The 15,333-nt window shown below is 41.2% G+C and overlaps 1 protein-coding gene across 3 annotated transcripts in view; it reads right to left on the bottom strand.

The window, feature by feature from the left end:
* Positions 1 to 11,894, bottom strand: part of LOC110521032 (MAP/microtubule affinity-regulating kinase 3) — a 135,472-nt gene extending 123,578 nt beyond the window's left edge. For all 3 annotated transcript variants that reach the window (XM_036975518.1, XM_036975517.1, XM_036975519.1), the window contains exon 1: positions 11,185 to 11,894. In XM_036975518.1, coding sequence (XP_036831413.1) covers positions 11,185 to 11,235 — 51 coding nt within the window. In that variant the 5' untranslated portion in view covers positions 11,236 to 11,894. The remainder of the gene's footprint in view (positions 1 to 11,184) is intronic.
* Positions 11,895 to 15,333: the final 3,439 nt, after the last annotated feature.

Raw genomic sequence — 15,333 nt, 5'->3', positions numbered from 1 at the left:
TACAGCCATTTGCTTTGCAAACTTTTTCCCACGATTGCATTTTTTAAATATATTGTGACATGCCTGGCTGGGCCTCTAAATATCACTGACAGTCGTAACTCAACAATAATCTATTTGGTATTTGCAGGGCATGATTCATTTCCTTCCAACTGTAGGCAATGCCATTTAAAACAATCCACTCTCCTCCCCCCTTGGGGAAGCTAAATTATCCTCTGTGGCCAAATCATTCTTTAGTAGCCTTATTATTTTATTTATTTCTGTATAGACAAGAGTAGCCTAAATTAGGCTATATAATTTTGTCAATTTAATTAGCTTCCCCTAGCCTTATGGACGCGTCGCCTATGAGCCTATGTCAATCTAATATCCCCCATAGAATAGGTCAACTTTTTTATACTAATGGTCAGCTTGTTGCGAAAGAAATAAAAAAAGACAGACTCTGGAACAGTTGTTGGATGATAGATCCCAAACTCTTACAACCAGTAGGCCTGGGCTACATCATTCTTTTTTTAAAGCAATGAATCCGATGCAATAGATAAGAACGTTTAGCTTAAATATGTTGATCAAATATTAATTTCTTAACATTATTAGCGTAACAATGCGCACAGTGCAGTTGGCTATCAGACAATAAAATAAAGTTGAAAACCAATAGAACATGAGCGAAATAGGCTACTGGTTTCAATGGCATGTGGAAGGAAGTCCTTACAAAATAATTTCCTCCACGGATATGGTCAGATTTTTGCCTAGGCTACATTGAAGCAAGGAAAAACATTCCTCACAATATGTAGTAAAATGTTCAAGTTTCAAACAATTAAGTAGCTATAGGTTTTCAAAATGCATACAGCCTCCAGCTCATTGCAAAGTGGTGTGTGATGCACTGATGAAACCTGCCTTACTTATGCATTTGAATTGTGAAGGGGAAGCGCACTTAAATTAGCCAATAAAGAAATAAAAAAAATAAAAAAAATGTTAACAGTGGCCCCCAAAAAATATTTAACACACGATTGCATTTAGAATTGTTGCAAGATGATTGGGCTTATCAAAGCGCTGTCTAACAGATGTTCCCTCCGAGGCTCTGTTATCTGTGATACTTAACGATTAAATACACACACGCTGCAATTTAATTACACAGAATTATACAAATGAACCCATATACACCGATAAGCATGACCGGTCAAATGTAATTCCTTCAACTGTTTTTTCCATCAATTAATAGGCTAAAAAGCATTATTTCGCAATGGATTCATTTCATTTTCCCGGACAATTGGCCCGGTGTCAATTGTATTTAATCGGCTTAAAAATATATAAAAATACCGGCTAAAAGAAATCCTGTCCTCTATATACCCCAGTTCTGACAGCTCTGAGCAAACTGGGACACGCTCAAAACTCAAACTGAAAGAACATTGATTCTCCTAACCTTTCAAAAGATCATACAAAAGGCAATTGTGAAATATAATCCCACAACGTGCAGTACAATGAGACTGAGGAGGAGTCTGTAGGCCACCATGACAATTTGGCTCTATGGAATAGGCCCTAAGAATCAGAGCATCTTAATTTCTAGGACCATATAGCGATGTGAACTCCGTATTGGGATAGGTAGGCTACAGCATGTAGCCTGCGTGGTCCAACAGTTAATGCTGTGGACCCTGTCATGTACAGCCTAGGCTACCAGAGTTCAAATACAACCCACTGCCCTCCGGATTCACTCGGTCTCCTAATTTTCTTCTCTCAACAAAATAAATCCAACCCACACAAAACAAATAATTTAAAAAGTGATAGTTACAGACGATCCTATTTGATAGCCTCAGAAGGCCCATCTGTGGTTTCTCATTCTGCTAAACCACTTGCAGTTTAATGCCTTTCAAAGTCATGCACACAGACAATGAATCAACGTTGTGCCCCAAAATAACAGACCAAGGTTGCAACCGTAGTGTCAAAGGCTTGGTCAGGGATGGACTCGTTTGGTGTCAAGCAATGGCTTCATTGTGAAAGTCTCTCCCATTTATTGTGTCACGGTTCGGATGTAGCCTAATTACAGTATGTGCTGTGTGAGCAAGGGGGCTCATTTTAAACACAGCACCGGTTGTTCAACTCAAACTTGAATGTGACATCGGTATGGGTAGCCGAATACAGGTTTTCGAAATTGAGGGTCTCTCTTAATAGGACGCACAGAAATGTCTGATTTACGCACAGAATTCGAAAGTCTCCAAATACCTCAACCTTGGCTTACAGTAAAAACTATGAACCCTGATACATTTAAAATAGCCCGATTGATACTTTTGCAAATTCTCTAACTTCAACGTTATCTTAACTGCCATCTTGACTAGATATTCTCTCTCGCGCCAATTGTCATTAACGATTTCCTAAAATGTAAAGAGTTCGCCCAATTTGACTTTGTGACAAAACACGCAAATGTAGTGTGGAGAATCATTGTAGCATCTAAATCGTTGTGAAATAGATTTTCCATAACCCAAAATATTGTATTTTCAGCTGGTTTACAAAACAAAAAAGTACAAGACACAAAAACTAAATTTAAGAATGGGACGCATAGAAATAGCGCACATTGAACAGATCTACAGCTTGCAGATCTAGACTTGATGACAATGATGACAGATCTAACTCTATTTCTATGTAGATCTGGTCAGGTTACCCAAAACGTTTCACGTTGCAGCTTTAACTAAAATGGGTGACTTCTGGAAGAGAATAGATACTTACTATGGCGATGAGGTGCCCTTTTACTGAGTGTGAGCCCTTCATCCTCGCATCGGCGATCTGAATGGCATCAGAAGAGAGTGCTCGTCCGGTTTTGTGCTGGTGGCAGGTTAATGATCCAAATTGCGCTCAGTGATGCTCCGACAAGTGTGAACACATGGTGGGCACCTGTCGCTCAATTCAAACGTGGTGGGCATACAAAAAGTAACGTGGTGACCATACAAAAAGTAACGGAGAGGAATATCAATACAGCGAATTTAGGAAAAATATGAATTTGAGGTAAGTGCATGGGGACCTCCACTATTATAGTGTATGGTCTATTTTATAGTGTATATCATCATCGCTTCATTTCCACCGCCATATATTCATGCGTTCCGGTGACCGCTCCATCATTGAAACAGAGTGCCTGGGTTGGCGGCCTAGAAACGTTATATTCCCTGTAATGCTGCCTCGTGTATATATAACAATTCAATTGTGGTGGGGCAAGGTCCAATCTTTACATGACAAAGATGCCTGCTCTGTTATTGGTTGGCACGGTATTATGAGGTACAGTGCCTTCAGAAAGTATTCACACCCCTTAACTTATTCCACATTTTGTTGTTACACATCCTGAATTCAACATGGATTAAATTGATTTCTCACCCATCTACATGCAATACCCCATAATGACAAAGTGAAAACACGTTTAGAGGCTGTTTCCTCTGACACATTGGTGCGGCTGGCTTCCGGGTTAAGTGTGCGGGTGTTAAGTAGCGCGGTTTAGCGGGTCATGTTTCGGAGGACGCATGACTCGACCTTCGCCTCTCCTGAATCTGTTCGGGAATTCCAGCGATGAGGCAAGATCGAAACAGGGGAGGAAAAGGGGGTAAAATAAAAACAAACATATTCCACTTTGACATTATGGGGTATTGTGTGTAGGCAAATGAGAAAACAAATCTCAATTTTTATACATTCTCAATTCAGGCTGAAAAGCAACAAAATGTGGAAAAAGTAAACTTTCTGAAGGCACTGTACCCCATAATACCGTGCCAACCAATAAAAGCAGAGGCATCTTTGTAATGTCACATTTGGACCTTGCCCCACCACAATAGAATGTATCGATAGGAGGCAGCATTACAGGTAATATGTAGTATCTAGGCCGCCAACCCATGCTCTCTGTTTCAATGCCTTCAATAACGAAGCCGTCAGTGCCTGTCATCCGAGCACATGACGTTGAGAATTAACAGACGAAACTGAACACAATCACTGGTTGAATCTCTAAACATTAAAAATTGCAAGAAATTGGCCAGAAAATAGCCCACAGGCTTTGCATTTGTTGGTGTGTAAAATACAGACACAAATATATAACATACACTAATGCACGATATATCGGTAAAGCATATCGGAATGAAACGATATTAGCTAAAAATGCCAACATTGGTCCGATGTCTAGTTTAACGCTGATGTGCAAAACCAATGTCAAAGATGATGTGCATACCTATATAAAAAGTAGGTAGATGACATGTTGCTACACTGCATTCCTAACCTAGCCCACAAGGTCTGCTGTGTGGATCGAGCAGTCAACAAGTCAAGCAGTCCTTTGAAAGAGTAAGAACATTTCAGCGAGACAACTCAAAAAAGGCAAAATCCATTCATGCCAAGATAATGGTGTTCATTGCCCTTGACAATCAACCGTTCTCTGTCGTGGGTGATGTTGGCTTTCGTGACTGGTCGAGCACCGGTACACATTACCAAGTAGGCGCTATTTTTCCAGATGTTGCCCTACCAGAGTTACACAGTATTGTTGAAACGAACATCCATGAGCTACTTGCTCTGGGTGTCACTGCTATTAGCTTCACGACTGACATTTGGATCAGTGATGTCAGCCCCCATGAGCATGCCAAGTCTGACAGCCCAGTGGGTCGACAAGGATTTCATACTGAGGAAAGCCGTATTGCATGCTCATTAATGTGCTGGTTCTCATACCGCTGCTGCCATTTCAATGGCATTTGAGAACATGTTTGAAGCATGAACACTCCTAGCTCCATTCAAACAACTGACTGGAGAAATAAGCTCAACGGCATTTGCAGCAGACGTGATACCCTGTCATGGCATTGAAACGCCTGCTCAACAAAAATGCCAACACAGACCGTTGGGTTAACTTGGAAAAGTACTCTACTAGAGGCTGTGAACAAGCGATTCAGTGGCATTCTCTCTGAGCCTCTACTGTGTCTCCACCATGGTCGATGCTAGGTACAACGACCGCTACTTCAATGCAGACTAGAAACAGGGTTTACGTGAAATGTTACAGACACAGCTGGACAAGATGGAAACGAACACAGTGACAGTGCGCACCGAGGAAGAAAGGCCACGGACAGACAGAGCTGAAACTTCACTGCTTGACATGTATGATGAAATCCTGGTTGAGACTGAACAAATGAACAATGAAACAGCACAGCAAGTAAGTGAAATAAATAGGTTTTGATTATGTTTTACTGGTAATGGGGACTTTCTTAAATGACAACAAAATCACTTTTTGTCAGTGCGTTTCAACTATCTAACTGTACTGGAATGCTTAAAAGGCCGCAAATTTTTAAAATTGGTATCTTTTTTTGGAAAGGAAAATAATCAGTCAAAAATGTAATATCGGTGCAACCCTAATAAACTAAGCAAAAAAAAGAAATGTCCTCGTTGTCAGCTGCATTTATATTCAGCAAACTTAACATGCATAAATATTTGAATGAACATAAGATTCAACAACAGAAAAACTGTCCACAGACATGTGACTAACATCTCCTCCTCATGGACTGCACCAGATTTGCCTGTTCTTGCTGTGAGATGTTACCCCACTCTTCCACCAAGGCACCTGCAAGTTCCTGGACATTTCTGTGGGGAATGGCCCTAGCCCTCACCCTCCGATCCAACAGGTCCCAGACGTGCTCAATGGGGTTGAGATTCAGGCTTTTCGCTGGCCATGGCAGAACACTGACATTCCTGTCTTGCAGGAAATCACACACAGAACAAGCAGTATGGCTGGTGGCATTGTCATGCTGGAGGGTCATGTCAGGATGAGCCTGCAGGAAGAGTACCACATAAGGGAGGATGTCTTCCCTGTAACACACAGCGTTGAGATTGCCTGCAATGACAACAAGCTCAGTCCAAAGATTCTGTGACACACTGCCCTAGATGATGGACCCTCCACCTCAAATCGATCCCGCTCCAGAGTACAGGCCTCAGTATAACGCTTATTCCTTCGACGATAAACGTGAATCCGACCATCAACCCTGGTGAGACAAAACCACCACTCGTCAGTGAATAGCACTTTTTGTCAGTCCTGTCTGGCCCAGCAACTGTGGGTTTGTGCCCATAGGCGACGTTGTTGCCGGTGATGTCTGGTGAGGACCTGCCTTACAACAGGCCTACAAGCCCTCAATCCAGCTTCTCTCAGCCTATTGTGGACAGTCTGAGCACTGATGGAGGGATTGTGCGTTCCTGGTGTAACTCGGGCAGTTGTTGTTGCCATCCTGTACCTGTCCCGCAGGTGTGATGTTCGGATGTACCGATCCTGTGCAGGTGTTGTTACACGTGGTCTGCCACTGTGAGGACGATCAGCTGTCCGTCCTGTCTCCCAGTAGCGCCGTCTTAGGCATTTCACAGTACAGACATTGCAATTTATTGCGCTGGCCACTTCTGCAGTCCTCAGGCCTCCTTGCAGCATGCCCAAGGCATGTTCACCCAGATGAGCAGGGACCCTGGGCATCTTTCTTTTGGTGTTTTTCAGTCAGTAGAAAGGCCTCTTTAGTGTCCTAAGTTTTCATAACTATGACCTTAATTGCCTAAAGTCTGTAAGCTGTTAGTGTCTTAACGGCCGTTCCACAGGTGCATGTTCATTAATTGTTTATGGTTCACTGAACAAGCATGGGAAACCGTGTTTAACTTCTTGGTGACAGGGGGGCAGTATTGAGTAGCTTGGATGAATAAGGTGCCCAGAGTAAACTGCCCGCTACTCTGTCCCAGATGCTAATATATGCATAGTATTAGTAGTATTGGATAGAAAACACTCTGAAGTTTCTAAAACTGTTTGAATGATGTCTGTGAATATAACAGAACTCATATGGCAGGTGAAAACCTGAGACAAATCCAACCAGGAAGTGGGAAATCTGAGGTTTGTAGTTTAATTTAAGTGATTGCCTATCCAATATGCTGGGTCTATGGGGCCAGATTGCACTTCCCAAGGCTTCCAGCAGATGTCAACAGTCTTTAGAAAGTTGTTTGAGGCTTCTATTGTGGAAGGTGGTCGAATAAGAGCTGTTTCAACAAGTGGACTGGCTGTGGCCAGTCAGTTGTTTACTGCGCGGTCACGCGGGCGCACTGTTCCTTCTTTTTCCTCTGTAATGAATACGCTATTGTCCGGTTGGAATATTATTGAATATTTATTATAAAAAGACCTTAAGGATTGATTGTAAACATCGTTTGACATGTTTCTACAAACTGTAATGGAACTCTTGACTTTGTCTGGGTTTTGCGCTCGCGCATTGTGCCTTTGGAATAGTGACCTAAACGGAGGTATTTGAACATAAATATGGATATAATCGAACAAAACAAACATTTATTGTGGGAGTCCTGGGAGTGCATTCCGACGAAGAGTTAGTGAAGATTTATAATGCTATTTATGACTTTTGTTGGCTCCACAATTTGGCAGGTAACTGTATGGCTTGCATTTGTGGCTGAACGCTGTTCTCAGATTATTGAATATTGTGCTTTTGCCGTAAAGCTTTTTTGAAATCTGACAGCGGTTGCATTAAAACTTCTTAAGGTATAGGGGGCAGCATTTTCACTTTTGGATAAATAGCGTGCCCAATTTCAACTTCCTGCTACTTATGCCAAGAATATAAGATATGCATATTATTAGTAGATTCGGATAGAAAACACTCTAAAGTTTCTAAAACTGTTTGAATCATGTCTGTGAGTATAACAGAACTTATGTAGCAGGCAAAACCCAGAGGACAAACTGTTCAGAATGTTCTTTTTTTTTTTAGGTCTGTCTGTTCAGTGAGTTCTCATTGGAACACTAGATTAATTAGGAGTTCGTTTTCAGTTCCTACCGCTTCCACTGGATGTCACCAGTCTTTGGAATTTGGTTGAGGTTATTCATTTGAGAAATGAAGAAATACGGCCATCTTGGAAAAGTAGAGTTTTTTTGTTTTCTTCCTGTATTGAACACAGATAGACCCGTCTTCAATTTGATTGATTATTAACGTTTAAAAATACCTAAAGTTGTATTACAAAAGTAGTTTGAAATATTTTGGCAAAGTTTATAGGCAACTTTTGAAAAATGTATTGACGTTGTGCATTTTGGAAGCTGTTTTTTTCTGGATCATATGGACAGAATTAATCAAACAAAAAGGACCAATTGTGATGTTTATGGGACATATTGGCGTGCCAACAAAAGAAGCTCGTCAAAGGTAAGGCATGTTCTATATTTTATTTCTGCGTTTTGTGTAGCGCCTGCATGGTTGAAATATACTAACCTCTTTGTTTACTGTTGTGCTATCATCAGATAATAGCTTCTTATGCTTTTGCCGAAAAGCCTTTTTAAAATCGGACATGTTGGCTGGATTCACAACGAGTGTAGCTTTAATTGAGTATCTTACATGTGTGATTTAATGAAAGTTAGATTTTTATATCTTTTTTTTTTTTTTTGCCACGCTGCATTTTCCCTGGCTCTTGCCCAAGTGGGACACAAGCGTCCACTATACCATAAGAAGTTAAGAACAAGTTTATCTTTAATTCTATGCAAAACATGTATCTTTCATCGAAGTTTATGATGAGTATTTCTGTTATTTGATGTGGCTCTCTGAAATTTCTCCGGATGTTTTGGAGAAATTTCTGTACATGGCGCCAATGTAAACTGAGGTTTTTGGATATAAATATGAACTTAATCGAACAAAACATACATGTATTGTGTAACATTGAGTCCTGGGAGTGTCATCTGATGAAGATAGTGATTCATTTTATCTATATTTCTGCTTTTTGTGACACCTCTCTTCGGTTGGAAAATGGCTGAATGCTTTGTGACTAGTTGCTGACCTAACATTATGATATGTTCTGCTTTCGCCGAAAAGTATTTTTGAAATCGGACACTGTGGTTGGATTAACGAGAAGTGTATCTTTAAAATGGTGTAAAATACTTGTATGATTGAGGGATTTTAATTATGAGATTTCTGTTGTTTTGAATCTGCAATTTTACTGGCTGTTGGCGAGGTGGGACGCTAGCGTCCCGAACGATCCCAGAGAGGTTAAACCCTTTACAATTAAGATCTGTGAAGTTTTACTAATTATCTTAGAAAGACAGGGTCCTGAAAAAGGGACATTTATTTTTTTGCTGAGTTTACATACACACAATACACAGTGCATTGGGAAAGTATTCAGACCCCTTCCCTTTATTAAGTTACAGCCTTATTCTAAAATGTATTAAATAAATAAAATCCTCATTAATCTACACACAATTTTAGCAAATTTATTTTAAAAAAATACAACATTTAAATATCTTATTTACATAAGTATTCAGACCGTTTGCTATGAGACACGAAATTGAGCTCAGGTGAATCCTGTTTCCATTGATCATCCTTGACATGTTTCTACAACTTGATTGTAGTCCACCTGTGGTAAATTCTATAAGCGGTCTATAAGATCCAACAGTTGACAGTTCACGTCAGTGCAAAAACCAAGCCATGAGGTCAAAGGAAGTGTCCGTAGAGCGCCGAGACAGGATTGTTTCAAGGCACAGATCTGGGGAATGGTACCAAAACATTTCTGCAGCATTGAAGGTCTCCAAGAACACAGTGGCTTCCATCATTGTTAAATGGAAGAAGTTTGGAACCACCTCTTCCTAGAGCTGGCCGCCCGGCCAAACTGAGCAATCGAGAGAGAAGGGCCTTGGTCAGGGAGGTGACCAAGAACCCGATAGTCACTGATAGAGCTCCAAAATTCCTCTATGGAGATGGGAGAAACTTCCAGAACAACAACCATCTCTGCAGCACTCCACCAATCAGGCCTTTATGGTAGAGTGGCCAGACGGAAGCCATGCCTCAGTGAAAGGCACATGACAGCCTGCTTGGAGTTTACCCAAAGTAACCTAAAGGAATCTCAGACCATGAGAAACAAGATTCTCAGGTCTGATGAAACCAAGACTTACATATTTGGCCTGAATGCGTCACACGTCACGTCTGGAGGAAACCTGGCACCATCCCTACATTGAAGCATGGTGGTGGCAGCATCATGCTGGAGAAATATTTTTCAGCGGCACGGACTGGGAGACTAGTCAGGTTCAAGGGAAAGATGAGCGGAACAAAGTACAGATATTCCCTTCATGAAGACCTGCTCCAGAGCGCTCAGGTCCTCAGACTGGGTCAAAGGTTCACTTTCCAACAGGACAATGACCCTAAGTACACAGCCAAGACAACCAGGAGTGGCTTCGGGACAAAGTCTCTGAATATCCTTGAGTGGCCCAGCCAGAGCCTGGACATGAACCAGATCGAACATCTCTGGAGAGACCTGAAAATAGCTGTGCAGCGACGCTCCCCATCCAACCTGACAGAGCTTGAGAGGATCTGCAGAGGAGAATGAGAGAAACTCCCCAAATACAGGTGTGCCAAGCTTGAAGCATCATACCATAGAAGATTCAAAGCTGTAAAGGTGATTCAAAGTACTGAGTGAAGGGTCTGAATACTTAAGCACGTGTTATCAGTTTATTTGTAATAAATCTAAACCTCTTTTTGCTTTATGGGGTTTTGTGTGTTTTTTTATGTAAGTTTATTTAACTAGGCAAGTCAGTTAAGATGATTTTTATTTTGCAATGACGTCCTGGCCAAATCCTAACCCGGATGATGCTGGGCCAATTGTGTGCCGCCCTATGAGACTCCCAATCACGGCCGGCTGTGATACAGCCCGGGATCTAACCAGGTTTTGAAGTGAAGCCTCTAGCATTGACATTCGGGGTGTAGATTGATGGAGGGGAAAACGGTTTAATCCATTTTAGAATAAGGCTGTAACGTAACAAAATGTGGAAAAAGTCAAGAGGTCTGAATACTTTCCTAAAGGCACTGTATGTATTTCTCTGTAAGCACACATACATACTCTACGCAACATGTGCATCTTGCATAAACTGGGTGCCAAGTAGTCTTACTTACAGAGCTTTCTGTCCTGACTAATTACCAGTCTGGAAAATGTGTCACAGTCCGAAATCAATTCTGTAGTAATAGGAATGTGAATGTAAAGTTTGGGCCACATATAGTCTACGCGCTCTGCGTCAGTCTGACATTCGGATACAAAGCTTAGTTATGCACTATTGTGGATGGTTACTTTGTATCACAGTTTGGGTACAAGGCCATTTTAAACCAATAGCCTAACATAATTCTTAAAAGTTGACCAACACCGATTTGAGAGCTGAAAATGGTAAAGAACTAACCGTTATTCAACTGAACAAATACTTACATTTTCAGTGTCACGCTCATTGACAGTAGGTAGTGGCGTTCTGGTTGACATTTTAATAATTCCTTGATCCCCGAAGTGGTTCTGCGTCTGCTTTTGCTGCACCTTAGTCTAACGACAGCACAGCAGGTCTGGAACTGATATTTAAGATCATGAATTCGTTCACCCACATTAACGCAACGCCACAGCCAAGTTCCAGCAAAACATACGCCGGAAGATGTCTAGAACACCGATTCATTAAATAAATGATCGAACCGCATTACTGTACAGAACACACCGGTGGGACAGATTGCGACAAAGGCAATTCCCCTTAAAAAGTTGTCCAAAAACAAACCATAACCCCGAGCTCCAAAATGTAACAATCCGTTTTTCGGGAACGACTCTATTGTAAAGCTCAATAAACGGTGTTCTGATAGTTCACAGGTCCTCAACAAATTCAGATAACGTTCAGACAAGGAATAGGGGAGGAAGGAGTTCACGTAAAACCGGTCTCAGAATTTGCAGCCAATTTTTGACGCCTTGGGTTCCTGTAGATTTTCGGCTTTTGACACGCACTGCCCCTGTTTCTGATGGGGCTGGTACCCCGAAAGACTCAAATTCGGCTAAAGACCTCCCTCTCATCCCAAAAGTAAGGGAGGTTTGCTTGATGGGTAGATCCAAGATGGCCGCCAACTAACTGGAGAGAGGCAAGCCAAACACAATGTGTTGAGTTGAGAGGAAGTGAGGAAAGAGAGGCTTTAAAGCTTATTGGCGCTTCGGCTGAGGTCAGCGCGTTTGTTGTTGCTAGGGTGATTACTGGAGAAAAAAATCTACCTGCTGCACAAGACATGAAATACCCTGCCTACTGTACCTATGCTGCCCCCTCCATCCCATGCATGCATTGTCAGTGAATCAACTGAAAGCACAGATCGACTTCGCTGTTTTTATTTTCCATCTCTCATGATTCTGAACACCCAAATCTATCCATCCATATTGTGACCACAGTCATTCAGTCTCACATGCTTCCTCACACACACACTCACGTTTACAGTTTAAAGCTTGCTGGAAACAAAAAAGGATACATCAAATCAAATCAAATTTTATTTGTCACATACACATGGTTAGCAGATGTTAATGCGAGTGTAGCGAAATGCTTGTGCTTCTAGTTCCCACAATGCAGTAATAACCAACAAGTAATCTAGCTAACAATTCCAAAACTACTACCTTATAGACAGACACAAGTGTAAGGGGATAAAGAATATGTACATAAAGATATATGAATGAGTGATGGTACAGAGCGGCATAGGCAAGATACAGTAGATGGTATTGAGTGCAGTATATACAGTGCCTTGCGAAAGTATTCGGCCCCCTTGAACTTTGCGACCTTTTGCCACATTTCAGGCTTCAAACATAAAGATATAAAACTGTATTTTTTTGTGAAGAATCAACAACAAGTGGGACACAATCATGAAGTGGAACGACATTTATTGGATATTTCAAACTTTTTTAACAAATCAAAAACTGAAAAATTGGGCGTGCAAAATTATTCAGCCCCCTTAAGTTAATACTTTGTAGCGCCACCTTTTGCTGCGATTACAGCTGTAAGTCGCTTGGGGTATGTCTCTATCAGTTTTGCACATCGAGAGACTGACATTTTTTCCCATTCCTCCTTGCAAAACAGCTCGAGCTCAGTGAGGTTGGATGGAGAGCATTTGTGAACAGCAGTTTTCAGTTCTTTCCACAGATTCTCAAATGGATTCAGGTCTGGACTTTGACTTGGCCATTCTAACACCTGGATATGTTTATTTTTGAACCATTCCATTGTAGATTTTGCTTTATGTTTTGGATCATTGTCTTGTTGGAAGACAAATCTCCGTCCCAATCTCAGGTCTTTTTCAGACTCCATCAGGTTTTCTTCCAGAATGGTCCTGTATTTGGCTCCATCCATCTTCCCATCAATTTTAACCATCTTCCCTGTCCCTGCTGAAGAAAAGCAGGCCCAAACCATGATGCTGCCACCACCATGTTTGACAGTGGGGATGGTGTGTTCAGCTGTGTTGCTTTTACGCCAAACATAACGTTTTGCATTGTTGCCAAAAAGTTCAATTTTGGTTTCATCTGACCAGTGCACCTTCTTCCACATGTTTGGTGTGTCTCCAAGGTGGCTTGTGGCAAACTTTAAACAACACTTTTTATGGATATCTTTAAGAAATGGCTTTATTCTTGCCACTCTTCCATAAAGTGCAGATTTGTGCAATATATGACTTATTGTTGTCCTATGGACAGAGTCTCCAACCTCAGCTGTAGATCTCTGCAGTTCATCCAGAGTGATCATGGGCCTCTTGGCTGCATCTCTGATCAGTCTTCTCCTTGTATGAGCTGAAAGTTTAGAGGGACGGCCAGGTCTTGGTAGATTTGCAGTGGTCTGATACTCCTTCCATTTCAATATTATCGCTTGCACAGTGCTCCTTGGGATTTTTAAAGCTTGGGAAATCTTTTTGTATCCAAATCCGGCTTTAAACTTCTTCACAACAGTATCTCGGACCTGCCTGGTGTGTTCCTTGTTCTTCATGATGCTCTCTGCGCTTTTAACGGACCTCTGAGACTATCACAGTGCAGGTGCATTTATACGGAGACTTGATTACACACAGGTGGATTGTATTTATCCTCATTAGTCATTTAGGTCAACATTGGATCATTCAGAGATCCTCACTGAACTTCTGGAGAGAGTTGGCTGCACTGAAAGTAAAGGGGCTGAATAATTTTGCACACCCAATTTTTCAGTTTTTGATTTGTTAAAAAAGTTTGAAATATCCAATAAATGTCGTTCCACTTCATGATTGTGTCCCACTTGTTGTTGATTCTTCACAAAAAAATACAGTTTTATATCTTTATGTTTGAAGCCTGAAATGTGGCAAAAGGTCGCAAAGTTCAAGGGGGCTGAATACTTTCGCAAGGCACTGTATTGAAGCAACATCTCAAGACATCAGTCAGGAAGTTAAAGCTTGGTCGCAAATGGGTCTTCCAAATGGACAATGACCCCAAGCATACTTCCAGCCATCACAAAGCCCTGACCTCAATCCTATAGAAAACTTGTAGGCAGAACTGAAAAAGCATGTGCGAGCAAGGAGGCCTTACAACCCTGACTCAGTTACACCAGCTCTGTCAGGAGGAATGGGCCAAAATTCAACTTATTGTGGGAAGCTTGTGGAAGGCTACCCAAAATGTTTGACCCAAGTTAAACAATTTAAAGGCAATGCTACCAAATACTAATTGAGTGTATGTAAAACTTCTGACCCACTGGGAATGTGATGAAAGAAATAAAAGCTGAAATAAATCACTCTTTACTATTACTCTGACATTTCACAATCATAAAATAAAGTGGTGATCCTAACGGACCTAAAACAGGGAATATTTGCTAGGATTAAATGTCAGGAATTATGAAAAACTGAGTTTAAATGTATTTGGCTAAGGTGTATGTAAACTTTTGACTTCAACTGTGTGTGTGTAAGTGTATATATATGTATCTCTCTTGAATATTAGTTGATCTACCCCTAAATAAATATATTAAAAAATGTAATAAAAGCATTGTTGATGTCCACATGCATGGCTAAGGCATGTCTAATAATACTGGTACTAAATACTTCTACGGAGTTTAAGTATGCATAAACCCTGATATGGAATAGACTTAAGGTTTTTATTAACAACTTAAATGACAGCTACAGTATTATTCAACTTAGTCTGCTTCAACATAACTGCTTGCTTGCTAACCCGGTCTGCTAACTGCTAGCTTGTTTAGCCCCGGACTACTAACTGTTAGCATCGGCCTGCTAACTGTCTGAATCGCCGTGGACCCATATGTTCACTGCTACTTATGCCTCTCCCTAATATCAATATGCCTCGTCCATTACTGTCCTGGTTAGTGATTATGGTCTTATTTCACTGTAGAGCCTCTAGCCCTGCTCAATATGCCTTAACCAACAATGTTATCCCACCTCCTACATATGCGATGACATCACCTGGTTTAAAAGTCTCTAGAGACTATCTCTCTCTCATCATTACTCAATGCCTAGGTTTACCTCCAATGTACTCACATCCTACCTTACCTCTGTCTGTACACTATGCTATCGTGCCCAGAAACCTGCTCCTTTTACTCTCTGTTCCGAACGTGCT

The sequence above is a fragment of the Oncorhynchus mykiss genome, chromosome 4 (assembly GCF_013265735.2).
Source record: "Oncorhynchus mykiss isolate Arlee chromosome 4, USDA_OmykA_1.1, whole genome shotgun sequence".
NCBI classification, from domain to species: Eukaryota; Metazoa; Chordata; class Actinopteri; order Salmoniformes; family Salmonidae; genus Oncorhynchus; species Oncorhynchus mykiss.
The sequence above is the reverse complement of the archived record's forward strand: the minus strand, read 5'-3'. Positions and strand labels throughout refer to the sequence as shown.